General features: G+C 32.3%; 1 protein-coding gene across 11 annotated transcripts in view; it reads left to right on the forward strand.

The window, feature by feature from the left end:
• Window positions 1–15577, forward strand: part of Ktn1 (kinectin 1) — a 106708-nt gene extending 91131 nt beyond the window's left edge. For 7 of the 11 annotated variants that reach the window (XM_078049941.1, XM_078049947.1, XM_078049944.1 and 4 more), the window contains 11 exons: window positions 821–910; window positions 3944–4024; window positions 4814–4903; window positions 5020–5112; window positions 5907–5978; window positions 6382–6465; window positions 6632–6715; window positions 9145–9228; window positions 11578–11667; window positions 12596–12716; window positions 15084–15577. In XM_078049941.1, coding sequence (XP_077906067.1) covers window positions 821–910; window positions 3944–4024; window positions 4814–4903; window positions 5020–5112; window positions 5907–5978; window positions 6382–6465; window positions 6632–6715; window positions 9145–9228; window positions 11578–11667; window positions 12596–12700 — 873 coding nt within the window. In that variant the 3' untranslated portion in view covers window positions 12701–12716; window positions 15084–15577. The remainder of the gene's footprint in view (window positions 1–820; window positions 911–3943; window positions 4025–4813; window positions 4904–5019; window positions 5113–5906; window positions 5979–6381; window positions 6466–6631; window positions 6716–9144; window positions 9229–11577; window positions 11668–12595; window positions 12717–15083) is intronic. The other 4 variants (XM_078049946.1, XM_078049950.1, XM_078049948.1 and 1 more) reach the window with 1 other exon arrangement.
• The last annotated feature ends 324 nt before the right edge of the window (window positions 15578–15901 follow it).

Consider the following 15901-nt stretch of genomic DNA (forward strand, 5'->3'; position numbering starts at 1 on the left):
TTTTGACAAACAATGGCTTTGAGTTTATTATCCATTGAAGTTGGATTTAGAATCAGCAACTTTAGATTTATACATTTGTAATACTTTAAATTTACAGCTGATGGAGTCCATGTACAAGTGTCAGAATTAGTCTTCTTTATGCTCAGCATTAGTGAAATAATGTCATTAGTTTTTCCTTGTTCTCTTCTTTCTCCCATTTTTTTCCACCCATGAATTTTTGGTGGTTCTTTTGTTTAGCATAAATAGCTTCACCTGACATCGAAGATGGAAATATGAAATTTCCCATTTTATTTTTAATTAATTACCATGGCATTATAGTGCTATGATTGATTTTTTTTTAATCGAGATTTGGTAGCTAGTAAATATCATTTATGTTGCCCAGATACATATTTCTTGGTAAGGTAGTTGATAAAGTTTTAACTCTACAGAAGTGGTTTCTGCCCTACCCCCCTTGTTTCTGGTGTGTGTGTGTGTGTGTGTGTGTGTAAGTGTGTGTATGTTTGGAATTGTTCCTGGAGAGGCAAATCATTTGATTTCTAATGCCAAGGAAAATGTCCATATTATCAGATATTGTTTTGGCTTGATTAATATAAAACATTATTTGCTACTTAGGATGCTTTAGAGATTTTGCAGATTTTTTCTAATTTTGAAAGCATTTTAATATTTTAAAATGAAAAATCCTGACATTTGCCAGTATTAAAGTAATTTTTGTTTTACATTGACTTTTTCCTCCTTTAGTGCTTAAAAGACCATAGTTTTTTCTCTTCTTTTAAAAAAGTGTTATTTTTCTAAGTTTGATTTGGTCTGTTTTCTGCTTTAGGAAAGACAGCAACATGTAGAAGCCGTTGAGTTGAAGGCTAAAGAAGTTCTCAAAAAATTATTTCCAAAAGTGTCTGTCCCTTCTAATTTGGTAAGAATAATTTATTACTTTTTTAACATGACATTATTCAAGAAAGTTGAATGCACAGTATTTGCTGTCAACACTTGGTTTTGATAGTGTGTTGATACCTTGATCTGTCCCTTCATTAATCCAGGGTGCTTTTTGAGTAGTTATAAAAGATACCTTGTCTCACAACTCATGTATATATTCATCTGAAACTTTTGTTGTATTCTACAAAATTTAGAGAATTATAAACATATCTGGGAAAGAATTGTTTCTGAATGGTCAATAAAACCAATAATATTCTTAATGGTTTTGCTCAAAGTAGAACTTAATTTTAAGTGATTACTTCTTAGTTGTAGCAACATTTTATTTCTTTATGTACTCAATACTATGAACCCAACCTCTACATTGTAAAACTCAAGATTCTGGTCATCTTATTAACTTCTTCAAGCAAAAATCTTAAAGAAAATAGAAAACAACTTGATTTATGTAAGGATGTACATGTTTTAAGTAGGAAAGAAAAGTTAATTTGGTTCAGAAAATTACACAGAAAGTATTTGAGAGCAGAGAAGTCCAGTGAATATGCACGTGTTTCTTAAAGTGGTGGGGTACATCTTTTTTATTTTAATGAAAATAGTTTATGTGTTCAGAAGAAGAGATACTGGAATAGTGAGCCCAATATCCTTCTTCAGCAATTATCAATATATGCCATGTATCAATATATAAACAGTCTTGTTTTACCTCCCATCTTGCACTGCATAGGTTATTTTGAAGGCATTCAAACAACAGTGTTTCTTTTTAAAAAAAGAATTCCTTTAAATATAGTATTACATTAAGAAATATATTCTTAATTTTGTATGTTTAGTCATTGCTTGCATTTCTCCAGTTGTGATATAAAATTGTTTCAATTAAATAAACTGATGAAATATCTAGTCCTGGGTAAACATAGAAATACACTGTCAATTCAAGTGCTATTATTACATTGAATCTAGGAGGGCTTACTGTGAATATATTTTATAATTTTCTTTTGTGGCCATATCTATTTTTGTTTCTACTTTATTAATGGAAATATAATTTAAAGATTTATTTATTTGGCAGTATTAACCAAGAGAGTTAATGACTGGTAGTTGCTGTTTTTCAAAGATTGTGAAAGACTACCAACAGCAAAAATTTTCTTCTAAATGTGGCATATTCATTTTGATTTCTTTTAAATTTTGGTGCTGAGGATTGAATCCAAGGCCTTGCATGTGCTAGGCAAATGCTTTACCACTGAGCTACATACCCAGCCCAGCCTTTTTTGTTTTGAAACATTACCCAGACTGGCCTTGAAACATATGATCCTCTGGCCTCAGTCTCCCGACTATCTAGGATAACAGGCATGTGCCACTGTGCCCAGCACAATTTCATTTTTTTTTTTTCAGTTTTGATTAGTGTACTATAGTTATACATAATAGCAGGGTTTATTTTGACATATTCATAGATGCATATAGCATAATTTGGTCCATTTCAGTGAATTCATTGTTAATAGTAGTAACCCCTTGACAATAACCAAATGACTAAAAATTTATAAATCACCAATAAAACATGAAAGATATTCTTTGGCTTTTGTTCGTGTAAATACTTCTGCGTATTGTCTGTATCTGAAAAATACATTAAACTAAACATTAATAGACTTTTATACATTAGATATTTTTTTTTTAATTTGCTGTTTGCTGTTGCTGTTTTGCTGAGCAGATTAACATGGAGAGATTAAACTATATGACCTTGGTGAGGGAGATTTATAAATGTTAAGTGATTAAATCAGTTTTTCATCTAATTTTAAATCTCAATATTTGAAGCTGTTAAGTAGAAGTTAAATCATATACTTGGAGTTGTGGTTCAAATTTATAATGTGAAAATGTCATTCTTTTATAAAATGGAAAAGCTATGTAAACAATGTGATGTTGAAGGTATTGTACTATGGGGTGATCTCAGCGTCTTATTTTTATTCTTATTTGATTGTTGATAGACCATCTCAAATTCAGCCACAGAAGTAAAATGCTTTATAAGAGTTAACAGAAACATAGTGTTCCTTTTTGAGTTAAACTAAACTGAAGACTTAAGAAAGGTATAAGAAGAAATTTTGATTTGTAATGTTGAACAAATACTCTTTTCATCAGAGTTTAAAATTCACAAAGGAAGCTTGAAAGATTTAGAATAATTTACTCTGAAATTTAGAATAATGTCTAAAACTAGAATATGTGTTATTCATGTCAGTTAACCTCCCACACCTCAATGTCTTTATAGTTTAATCTCTCCATGGGGATCTACTTATCAAAACAGCAGTAGGAAGCAATAAAGTATTTATTTCATGTATAAAAGCCTTTTTAAAGCCAATGATTTTATTAAATTATGCTAATAACAAAGAAGCTTATTTCTTGATGTTTCAAGATAAATATTTTCTTATCCTTCATATCTTACAAGTTGAGGTTTTTGTTGGATTTGAGGAATTGTTTGCACATGCATGTCATTTCTCATTATGACTTTAAAAATAATTTATAATATACAGTTTTTAATTTGATGTAGCATTTTCAGGAACCCCTAAATGCTATCAAAGAATTTGAAATCCTCTGGGCAAAACTTAACTTACAGTTTTTTAATTCAGAGTACTTAGTTTTTAAGCACTGTTGTATTTGAAAAGAAGTTTTTAAAAATTAATTATTCTTGATTTCCAGTGATTTAAATATTGAGTTCATTGGTCCTGGTGCTAGTAAATGGTGGAAGCCAGGTTTGAGCCTTGGTCTTCTATCTTTGAGTTCAGAATTGAGTTGCAAATATTGTTTATCAGGATAAATAGGAATTTTATTTTGATGGTGGTGCATAGGTATATTTTTAGTGTTTAATTTCAAGACTACGCTATTTTCAACTTATGAAAGTTACATTGCCTCTTTAATATTTCTAATGAGATGTTATCTGTGGAGTTTTCTTTTATATTTGTCTACTTTAGTTACTTTAAATGTTTGATTTATTTCTTTTAGATTTTTTTTTGAAATCGATGACTTTGTCTTTTTCCCCCTACAGAATTACAGTGAATGGTTGTGTGGATTTGAACAGAAGGCCAAAGAATGTATAGCTGGAACTTCAGGTTCAGAGGAGGTTAAGGTTGGTACAAAAAGTGAATTGTCCATATTTAAACATGGAAAAAGGAGTAAATCAGAACTTGTTTTCATAAACTCTGGAAAGATATAAAAGATGTATTTTTAGTAGGATCATGATTTTTTTGAGGAAAGTATAAGAAGGTGATTTCATTTTGTATAGAGTTTAGTGAAAATACTATTAAGTTTTCCTTACATCTGATTATGTACAAAGCTAATGTCTTCCCTTTTTCTAACTCTGTGTCATAATCATTTCTAAAACAATATGTGATTATCTCTTTCTTTTTAGTTTGAGTTTAAAAAGTAATGATCAGTTGAGGTAGGTAGGTAGAGTCTTCATGGTTTTCTGCAGTGCCTCCATATGTTCCACTAGTAGGATTAAAAACCTGAATTGGAGTTTATCTTTGACCACTGAAAGTGAGGGGATTTAATATTAATATTTCTCTTGAATCTCAAGTGGCATGAATAAAATTCCTTTTCCTGTCTGTAAGATGAACATTGTAACCTTTACATGTGTGTCTACTTTGATTTTACCATCTGACTAAAAAGCAATAAACTCATTGACCATAAAATTATGTAATCTATTTTGAGTGAGTGGACTTCAAAAGTTTTACTAGTAAACACTGAATGACCAAAAAGTCGTTGAACTTCATTGCTGCTTGGAAGGTTGAAATTTAGTGCTTCACTGTGAACAGTCTGAAACAGTTTATTGTAATGTAACATTAAATACTAAAACAAATTTGAAGAACAAATCTTGTAAAATTAGGATTTTTTTAAAAAAATTCATTCTTTGCAGGTTCTAGAGCACAAGTTGAAAGAAGCTGATGAAATGCACACACTTTTACAGCTGGAGTGTGAAAAATATAAATCTGTCCTTGCAGAAACAGTACGAAATGACTTTTAATCTTCATTTTTATTTTATTTTTAAATCATTAACTTATTCATTTATAGCTTAAATAGTTTAACATGAATTTTTCCAAACAACTGTACCTTTGTCTGTAGGAAGGAATTTTACAGAAGCTTCAGAGAAGTGTGGAGCAAGAAGAAAATAAGTGGAAAGTTAAGGTTGATGAATCACAAAAGACTATTAAGCAGGTATTGAAAATAGAAAAACATAAGCATTAGTTTGAGAGTGTGTGGTCTAGAAGAGCAGCAGCAGCAGCATCACCTAGGAATATGTGAGAAGTGCATGGTCTTTGCCCTTCCCCAGACTTTGGAATCTGAAATGTATAGGAGAGGCAGCAGTTTAATCTAATGAGCCCTCTGGGTTTCTGAGGCCCACTCATGTTTCAAAGTCACTTGTAGAGTATGACTGAAGGGTGATAAAATAGAATGTAAAGTGCTTTGGAAGTTATTCTGTGATACCATATGGTGAAGAGTTTTGGGTTCAAAACTAGTTTTAAAACATTGATATTAATCCATGATATATAATATTCAAGAAAAGATTAATAATTCATTTTTATGTTCATGGGACCTCAGTGTTATTGTGTAGTCTTAATTCTTCCATTTGCTTGGATTTGGAAGGATTGCCATCTGTTACTTAACTTTCTTGGGCCAAAATGTGCAGACTATTGGGTCACTGGTAGTACTCTGTGTTAATGCATTTAGGGATTAAATACAGCTGATTGTCAGTTACTTGTTAATTTAAAAATTAGTCACTTTTAATTGGGCCTAATATATTGTCATACAAATGAAATGGGTTTTAACCAACATTTAAATCAAGTTACATATGACTCTTATGTTTTAAATTCTTTAAAAACTCAGTATGACTTTAAATGAGACACATTTCAAAACCTCTGTAATGTCTTTTAAATGATTCAGAATTGTACAAGGTATAAGATGTGTATCCTTGGTGGTTTGCTTGGTCTTATAATTGTTTCACATTTCAGATGCAGTCATCATTTACATCTTCAGAGCAAGAGCTAGAGCGATTAAGAAGAGAAAACAAAGATATTGAAAATGTATGTTGATTATTTGACTTGTAACTTATAAACTAATATTTGACATTGTGGATTGTCCAAAGATCTATATTTTTAAAAATTTTTTCTTAAATACTTTTTTAGTTGTAGATGAACACAATATTTTTTATATATTCATTTATTTTTATGTGGTGCTGAGGATCGAACCTAGTGCCTCACACATGTGATATAAGCACTCTGCCACTGATCTACAGAGCCAACCCCAAAGATCTGTGTTTCAAGATAATTTTTATCTAAAAATGATCAAGTTATGTTCTTAATATCTCAGGCAGTGTTTGAGTTGATATAATTTCATATTCCTAAAAGTCCTAACTTTTCATTGTGGAGAAACGTCATAAAAGGAAATCTTTAGTGTGTTAACTTTTCCTTCTTTGTTTATTGCTAGCTGAGGAGAGAACGAGAACATTTGGAAATGGAACTAGAGAAGGCAGAAATTGAACGATCTACCTATGTTACAGAAGTCAGAGAGGTACTTTAAATAGAATTTTTTCATCCTTGCTTCTCAATTCAAATTAAGCTTATAACAGAGTGATAAAATATTTCAGTATGAGTTTTTTGTGGAAGAGCTTCCGAGTAGTATACAAAACATGGGATATCATAAGGAGATCAATCTTAAACTCTAAACTTCATTGCAGCTGAAAGATCTGTTGACTGAATTGCAGAAAAAACTTGATGATTCATATTCTGAAGCAGTAAGACAGAATGAAGAGCTAAATTTGGTAAGAAGCTTGTTCTCCACTGGGTATCAAGGAGGCTCTGAAAACACTTGTATTGACATGTGGAGAAACCATCCAAACTTATTCTTTGCTAACCATCTTTAGCTTGGCATTTTTTGTAAGTTTAAGATAATCTTTATATTCTGATGATTCCTAAGATGATTCTTCTTTTCTTAGCTCCTAACAATGGCATGTTTGGCTTCCAGCTCTTTTTCAAAGTTTCCTTCATTTTATAAAGCCTCATTTCTCCAACCACAATATTTTCAGTGAATAAAGAAACGAAAGTTTGACCAAGTTTTGAAGATTCTCTTCTTATTTTTTTAATATTATTTTTATTTGTAGTTGAACACAACACCTTTATTTATTTATTTATATTTATTTTTATTTTTATGTAGTGCTGAGGATCAAACCCAAGGCCTCACACATGCTAGGCGAGTACTGTACTGCTGAGCCACAACCCCAGCCCGAAGATTCTCTTCTTTAACTACAATAGTTAATTGAATGTCTTATTTTCTAATCTGGGAGAAGATTCATGCTCTTTATTCAAGGACAGAAACCTAGTTTCTTGTTTTAACTAGTCTTTCTATAAACTACAAATAACAAAAGATTATAAAATTCTTTATCAACAAATTACTTAACACATAGTAGTCCACACAATACAGGTTTACAGATGACTACAATTAGCTAAATGTCTTAAAACATACAGTTACCTGCATTCCCATTTTTTAGTTTCTAGAAATTTATACTTGTTATTGACAGGCTTAGTTTTTATATGAAGTTGGCCATCTTACTTTGTTTCAAACAATAATCATTCTATTTTCCTGTGACTTAAAAGTTGTTACAGTATGAAGTTAGATTTTTTTTTTAAAGTACCTGAACATATTTTAGGAAGATTTCAGTAAGTTTCTCATCAGTACTACTATATAAACCAAGTTAAAACTTCTTAATTCATTTGTGATTGTTCTTCTATGTTATGACAATGATTTATGAGAATCAGTTTTTTGAGCTGGGCTATATGAGAAATTATTTCTCAAAACACACACATCCCTATTTTTTAAATAAAATATCTTTTTATTTACCCATGCTTTATTTTAATTGAACTCATTCCCACTGCTGTGTAAGACTGGATCTGTTCATATGTTTTATCAGGATTATGATATGCCACAGTTGTAAGTCTTTACCCCATAATAATGGGGTATTTTTTTTTTTTAATTATCACTTCTAATTAGCTGTAAAGTGATTTTTGCCTTTTAACTTTAGTGCTCAGTGGCTGATTCAGCCTCTATCTTGTAACGAGCGTAGAGGATTACAGCTACATCTCCATTTAGCCTGGTGTTCTCTTTTGTAATATTTTTTTTGCCCCTTTACAGTTCTGTCAAAAAACCATTTCAAGTGGTACTTGCTTTCATTTTTTTCCCGCTTAGGCTTGAGTTTGAAATCTTATTTTAGTCTTGGTTTGCTCAGGTTAACTATTGCCACATTTTAAGGTAGAATAATTTTTTTTTTGCCTGTACATACTTTGTGTTCTTGGACCAAAAGATTAACCTCTCTGACATAAGTGTTAAACACAAAGTTTAGTAAAGAAGCAAACACTACTTTGGTATTTAAGTTGTACCCCAAATACAATTTCCAAATGGAATGCTCCCCCCACCTGCCCAGTAATTCTCCCTCCAATTTTAAATGACAGTATCTTATATTTTTCCCTTTTTAAGTCTCCAGAACTGTTTGGACAGTTATGCCTATGGGTAAGACAAAAACAGTTAACTTGATTAAGTTTAAAAAGAAAGTTATTGTTGGGCAGCATAGTTCATTCCCCTCATATTTTATTCAAACAGTTGTCAGGGAAGAGGCATTCTATATTGGCACTAGAGTTTTATAGATTTTTATAACTCGAAAAGTTGGTTATTAAGAAGTATGATCTTGCATTGCTTTTTAGTCAAGTCTTTACTGGATGATCAACATTTAAGTTCTTCATTTTACTGGATTTGTAATCTTCTATTCAATGTCTTTAAAAATATCATACAATTGACTCTTTAATTGAACTATGTAGATTAAGAAAGCCTTTAAAAACTAATTGGTAACATTTTTATTTGCCTTTTAATTTGGAATGATTTCAATAACTTTGAATAGTGACTCCTTTAAAAGGCGCTTTACAGGAATTTGATATGTATTTTGCATTTGTAGTTTTCTATTTCAAACTCTAGTTCATTTCTATAGTTTTTCTTACGTGTAGCTCTACAGATGGAAACCTCCACTGCTTAGCTTTTCTGTACATCTGGTGTAGCATATTGGCTAATCCACTGTGCATAATAACTGTTAGTGATCCTGTTCTTTCATACTCTTTCTAAAGTCCTAGAGGTATCGGTATAATCAAAGAAGCGTGCAAATTAAGTTAATTGTGGTGTTCCTTTATTTTTATTTTTTTTTTACAGTTGAAGACCCAGTTAAATGAAACAGTCATAAAACTTAAAACTGAACAAAGTGAAAGACAGAAGGTAGCTGGTGATTTACATAAGGTAAGGCTGCTTGACATGGAGACACAATATTGTGAGCTTTTGTTGTGCCTTCTATCTTAAGAAAACACAGTTAATTTTGGAGTTTTTCTTTTGTATCCTTATAAATTGAAGCTGGCTCTTTTTATAGTTTTGACTTATTTTCCATTATTTTTAATTCAGCTCATTTCATCACATTTTATAATTATAAAACAGTAAAAATTTAAATTTAATTATATAATCAGATTACATCCATATTTTTAAAATTGGGACTTCACATGTGTAGTCATTTACAAAGTACACATCTGTTGATCTTTATGGGTAAAACTGAAAGATATCTATATTTTTGTTGTTTCAGAAATTGCTTTCATTTATTTCTTTGTACAAATACATATTTCTTAATCTCATAATAAATGGATGATTTTTTAGGGTTGCATATTTTATTATTTTTATTAGATTTACCATTTATTTGTATTTCTGGTGTGTGTGTGTGTGTGTGTGTGTGTACTGAGGGCTGAACCCAGGAGTGCTTTACAACACTCAACTACCTCCCTACATCTGCAGCCCTTTTTAATTTTGAGATCAGGCTATGTTAAGTTGCTGTCTGGCCTCAAATTGGGGATCCTCCTACCTCAGTCTCCTAAGTTACTGGTTTATAGGCTTGTGCCACAGCGTCCATCATGAGACACTTTTAGTAGTAAAGTTCATATGTGCTTTAAAACTGTGGTAGTGTTTATGGAAGATACAGTCATTAACAAAGCAAGTATGTCACTTTCTTGGAACTGCAACATCAAGGGGTATGCACATCTTTAACTCCCACCCTTCCAGAATTGGGGTTTGAACCAGGGATGTTCTACCACTAAGCTATATCTCCAGACTTCTTACTTTTTTATTTTGAGATGGGGGTCTCCCTAAATTGCTAAGGCAATTTAAATTTGTGATCATTTTGCCTCAACCTCTTAAGTCATGGGATTACAGGTGTGCTCTGCCACACTCAGCTTAAATTTTGATAGTTACTATAAATTGATACCCCCCAATCCTATAGTGATTTATATTCCTCCCTGCAAGTTCTTGTTGCCTTATACCCTCACCAGTATTATATACTGTCAAACATTTAAATATTTGATATTCTAATAGATTTTTTATAAATATTTTATTTTTGAAAATATTACCTTTTAAAGTAGGAAAGGAGTGTTTTTGATGGTTCTATATGCTTACAGCTTGTAATTATTGTTATGTAAAAGTTTAGGAATCCAGAATTGCTTCACATTATTTTAATGTAGGGAAAAAAATGTGAATTTAGAGAGTTTTAAAGTACAAACCTTGATATGTGGTACACTGTCAGGGTTGAGCTGTGAATTTTTTTGATGTGTTGTTCTAATTTTTGACCCCTGAATCAAAATTAAAAATATGCAGTTTTAATCTAGCAGCATAGTTTCTTAGAAAGTACTTTAAAGATATTAAACAGATACTCAAAGATTTGGATAGGCCATGTTATTTATGATGGCTAAAATGGCAATGATAGGTTTATCAGTTACCTGTCTTGATTTACCCAATAGATAATGTATTTCTGTGCAACACTCAATTGAAAATGCATATATATATATATTGACTGAAAAATGTTAATAAAACACTTTGTAAAACAGAAAAGTAAAACAGCATGTATGTTAAAATCCATTTATATTAAAATTTCTGCCAGTTTCCTGTAAGCACAGATTATGCACAGAGAGGGATCTAGATTAGGAGTCAGAATATTGTAGGATGTGTGGGCCATATGTGGTTTCTCTCAGATGTTCTCTGTTTCTTTTTAAAAAATGTTTAAAGATTTAAAACATTTTCAGATGTGAACTGTACAAAAAGTCAACTAGAATTGACTGACCCCAAATCTGATTCTAACCTAAGTATCGATCATCTTTCTTTCTATTTTTAATTTCTTCATACAGTTTCTGGATTTGAACTTTTTGAAACAGTGAACATGTGTTCTTATAATCTGGTGGGGGAATGTAGCTATTTTCATTTTGATGCCAAAATTCTACATTGTTTTGAGAGGAGTGTTTTTTTGTTTTGTTTTTGGTTTTTTTTGTTTGTTTGTTTTTTTGGTGGTATCCAGGATTGAACTCGGGGACACTCCCCCCCTGGGCCACATACCCAGCTCTATTTTGTATTTTAGGTAGAGACAGGGTCTCACTGAGTTGCTTAGCACCTTGTCATTGCTGAGGCAGGCTTTGAACTCTTAATCCTCCTGTCTGAACCTCCTGAGCCTTTGTCACTGCCCCTGGCTTGAGAGGAGGTTTAATGTTGTATAAAGTATGTAACCGAATCACTCATTTTGTATAAATTTATTTATTGGCTACTATATTGCTTTCCTTGCAGGCCCAACAGTCACTGGATCTTATCCAGTCCAAAATAGTAAAAGCTGCTGGAGACACTATTGTTATAGAGAATAGTGAAACCTCAGAAACGGTACATATTTTCTTTAACCCAAAATCTCTGTGCTAATATTTTGTAAACTATGTGGAGATTAAATATTTGTAAGATCTGTCTCTGACCAGAAAACTGTTTCCATCAGATATTTTGTGTTCTTCTTTGTGTTGTTATTTTGATTACAGAACTGAGGATTGAACCCCAGGTTTTGTGCATGCTAGGCAAGTGCTCTACTACTATTTTGCTTTAGTTAAAAGTGTTTTCTTCAAAATATCACCTCTCAAATGCACTGATTTGATTGATGTTTGTTTTTACTGTTGCCTAGTGACATATTATGTTAATTTTCAAGGTTTGAGTGGAGAAAGAGAATGGTATAATGCTTATGGGTAAAGCCTCTGGAGTTTGACTGCTTGTGAATCCTAGCCTTGTGACTTCATACCTTCATGTGTAATTTTGGGCATATTGTTTCATTACTCTGTGCTTTAGTTGCCCATCTAAAAAAGGCAATGTAAATAATACTCTGTAATAATAACTCTATCTTGTAAGGTTGTTGAAGGAATAAATGGGTTAATACTTAATATATCTAAGATAGTGAGTAGCAATGCCTGGCATCCAATAAGAATTCAATATATGTTAACTGTGACTTGTTCGACTCTGCTCTTTTTTTTTTTTCCTGAAAGAAAAAAATGGATTTATTTCTGATATTCATAATTACAGATTTCTTTGTAGGTGGCTAAGTGAGAACATATTTTGCAGCATAGGTTTTTTTTTTTTTTTTTGGTGCCAAATAGTTGGCACTAATAGTTAGCAACCAACTTTTCTCTATGTGTTTTTTGTTGTTGCTGATTTTCATGTATATTTTCGGATTTTCATGTTTGTATTTGAAACAACAATAAAATGTTTTCTGATTTTGGTTGTACATTCCTTTTCCTTGTGTTGGAGTTCATCACTTATATCTTCTTTTCAGGAATCTTCTGAAAAGGAGAAAATGTTTATAAGTCTAAATCAGACTCTCACACAGTTACAGCAGTTGCTACAGTCGGCAAACCAACAGCTCACAAAGGAGAAATAACACTACCAGGCCTTGGGTAAGGAGATTTGAAGTTCTGCTGTCTATTTAAGGATAACAGACATAGTGAAGGGAGGGTGATGTGTATTTACCACAAATAAAGGAAACTCATCATTTCACTAAAGGGAATATTCATTCTTTATCTGTCTTAGAAGTTTTAGATTACATCCTGTTTTTTTTTTTTTTCTTGGAGTTTTGTTTCCCTCTTGTGTATATTTTAAAGGTCTTTCATCTTGGAGGAGGGGAAATTTTTTATTTTTTGCCTACTTTGACCTTTTTTCAAACTCTGTTGTCACTCGGCTATCAGGGTATGGGCATTGCCATAATGCTTATAACTGCTTCATTAATTTCTTATGATCTTAGTTCAGATGAACTATTTGGGTGATATTTTCTTATTTCCCCTCTGTTTATGACTTGGTAAAATGAAGTGACCATAACATTTTTATTGATGTAAGATTGCTGATCTGAGAATCAAGGCATTACAATTAATTAATTTTTACATGAAAAAAGAAAACACAAAATTGATTATGCCTAAGGCATGTATTAGACTTCCATTTTTTTTTGTAGTTGGGCACAATACCTTTATTTATTTTTATGTGGTACTGAGGATCAGACCCAGGGCCTCGTCGTACATGCTAGGCGAGTGCTCTACCACTGAGTCATAACCCCAGCCCTACTTCCATTCTTTTTTTTTATTAGTTATTGGTGGATCTTTATTCATTTATTTGTTTACATTCAGTGCCGAGAATCAAACCCAGTGCCTCACACATGCCAGGCAAGCGCACTACCATTGAACCACCACCCCAGCCCCTGGACTTCCATTCTTTAGGTTGGAAGCTGTTTTACTGAAGTTGGTCTTGGGGGTAATCTAAAAAATCTATTTTTTAACACCTGAAGTGAGAATTTTAATTGAGGATAAATAAATCCAAATGAGCTTTTATTGTCTATATTACCTTAGAAAGCTCCAGTTGATTAGCACTTAAAAATGACTTGTGTTTTAGCTGGTGAGTATATAGGTTTTGTTGTTCTTGTTATTTGGATTTTATTGCTTTATAAATGATTCAGGTCACACTGCCTAGGGTAGAGTATTCACATATGAACTAAGTATCCTTCTTTTGAGGCGGGCATACTGTTTCACTTTTAAAGACTTCTCATCCTATGTCCAAACTGAGCATATGCTGTCTTTAAAATGCTAATTCAAGTCAGTTAACTCTCAGAAGACTTTCCTCATTCTTTAACCTATCAGCAAAAGTAATGACTCTTCCTTTCCATCTTTCATCCTTGTAAAATGACCTCTTAGGTTTCAGTTGTTTCTCTTCAGTTTCTTCAACCTTCTGCTGCATTCTCCTGTTTTCAAATTGTGAAACAACCTGGCTTCATGGGAAACTCTTCTGTCTCACCCTCCCATGACTGCTACCTTACTCTCTCTTTATGGTCCCTTTGTTCAGTATTGTAAACATGCTCAGCTTTTATTTTAATCATATTTTTCCTTTTAGTCAGCACCCTAATTTTTCACTTCACCTTTAACAAGGGATTCTTAAAATAAGAAACTCTCCTCGCAGTATATGTGCAACTTCTTTCCTTGCTATTAGTTCTTATATCTGTTCTAGAATGGCTTCTCCTAGTCCAGTCCAAAGAAACCACTTTTGCTAGCATTGTTAGTAATATCCTAAACTTGGATCTAATATTAATATAGAGCCCTTCTCTGCATTTAATAATACCAAAAGTTTATTAAATATGCTCAATGTTCTAAAGTTAGCCAACAGGCCTTTGTGTTGTAAGGGAAGGGTTTTATTTGAGGAACGCTTTTATAAGATTGTCTTTTATCCCATGCCTTTAGACCTTATCATTATTTATTTGAGGCGGGGATAGTTGTAAATTTCAATCTCTCCTTTCCATGCTACTTACTTGCTTTAGGTTTATATTCTCTTGAATAGGGCTAATAAAAATGGTTCCCAATGTTGTTCTCTTAAATGTTTTCTAATAGAATTTGGCTTACATTATTAATTTTTTTACCTGAAAACTTTTGAATCCTGACAATTGTCTTTTTTGGAGGGGTGGGTACTGGGGATTGAATTCAAGGGCACATCCCCAGCCCTATTTTGAAATTTTATTTAGAGATAGGGTCTCACTGAGTTGCTTAGCACCTCACTTTTTCGGAGGCTAGCTTTGAACTTGCAATCCTCCTACCTCAACCTCCTGAGCTGCTGGGATTACACGTGTGTGTCACTGGCTTGTCTTTTATTTTGATTATCATTAGTGTGTATTTCTTTGAGCCTGCTTGAAAGGACTGAGCTAGATCAAATGGAATTTGTATACAATGAATGTATTCAGAATGCCTTTCGTTGCTTTGTTTTAAAATTAATTTCTTTCTGATCTTTTACAGAGTGAAGTGACTGGGAAACCATTCGTTTGAGCATAACAGAAGGCATTGTATTATATTTTGCCAAATTAAAGCCTTATTTATGTTTTCACCCTTTCTACTTTGTCAGAAACACTGAACAGAGTTTTGTCTTTTCTAATCCTTGTTAGACTACTGATTTAAAGAAAAACATTTAAAAAAAAAAGCCAACTCTGTAGACACCTTCAGAGTTTAGTTTTATAATAAAAACTGTTTGAATAATTAGACCTTTACATTCCTGAAGATGAAATAAACATGTAATCTTTTACCTTATTTTGCTCAATTAAATTGTTCAGAAGATCAAAGTGATAAAGACGATGTAAAATTTAACATTTTAATACTGATGTTGTACACTGTTTTACTTAACATTTTGGGGAGTAACTGCCTCTGACATCAACTCAAGAAAACACTTTTTTGTTGCTAATGTAATCAGTTTTTGTAATGGCAGTCAGCAAATAAAGGGTTGCTTATTATTCAAACTTGACTTATTCTAATTTTCATTGAGCTTTAACAGATTGCATTGGCACTACAGATCAACATAATATAGAACACAATAATTAATTGTAATCATGGAACAAGATAATTCATGTGACCTTTCTAATTGGAGCTCTGGGTCCTCTCTGCTCTGCTGTCAGCTGTGGCCCAGCATAGTGGGGGCTACAGAAAGAATGGGTTCTGAGAGACCTGGAAAGGAAAAAAGAGAGTCTAAGAGGGATTTTCAAACAGTATCACAAAAGCCAAGTTTCGTTATTCTTATTTACTTAAATCATTTGTTTGAGGGAGAGGACTTGTTGCTTTTGTGG

This window comes from Ictidomys tridecemlineatus, chromosome 5 (assembly GCF_052094955.1).
Source record: "Ictidomys tridecemlineatus isolate mIctTri1 chromosome 5, mIctTri1.hap1, whole genome shotgun sequence".
Taxonomy (NCBI): Eukaryota; Metazoa; Chordata; class Mammalia; order Rodentia; family Sciuridae; genus Ictidomys; species Ictidomys tridecemlineatus.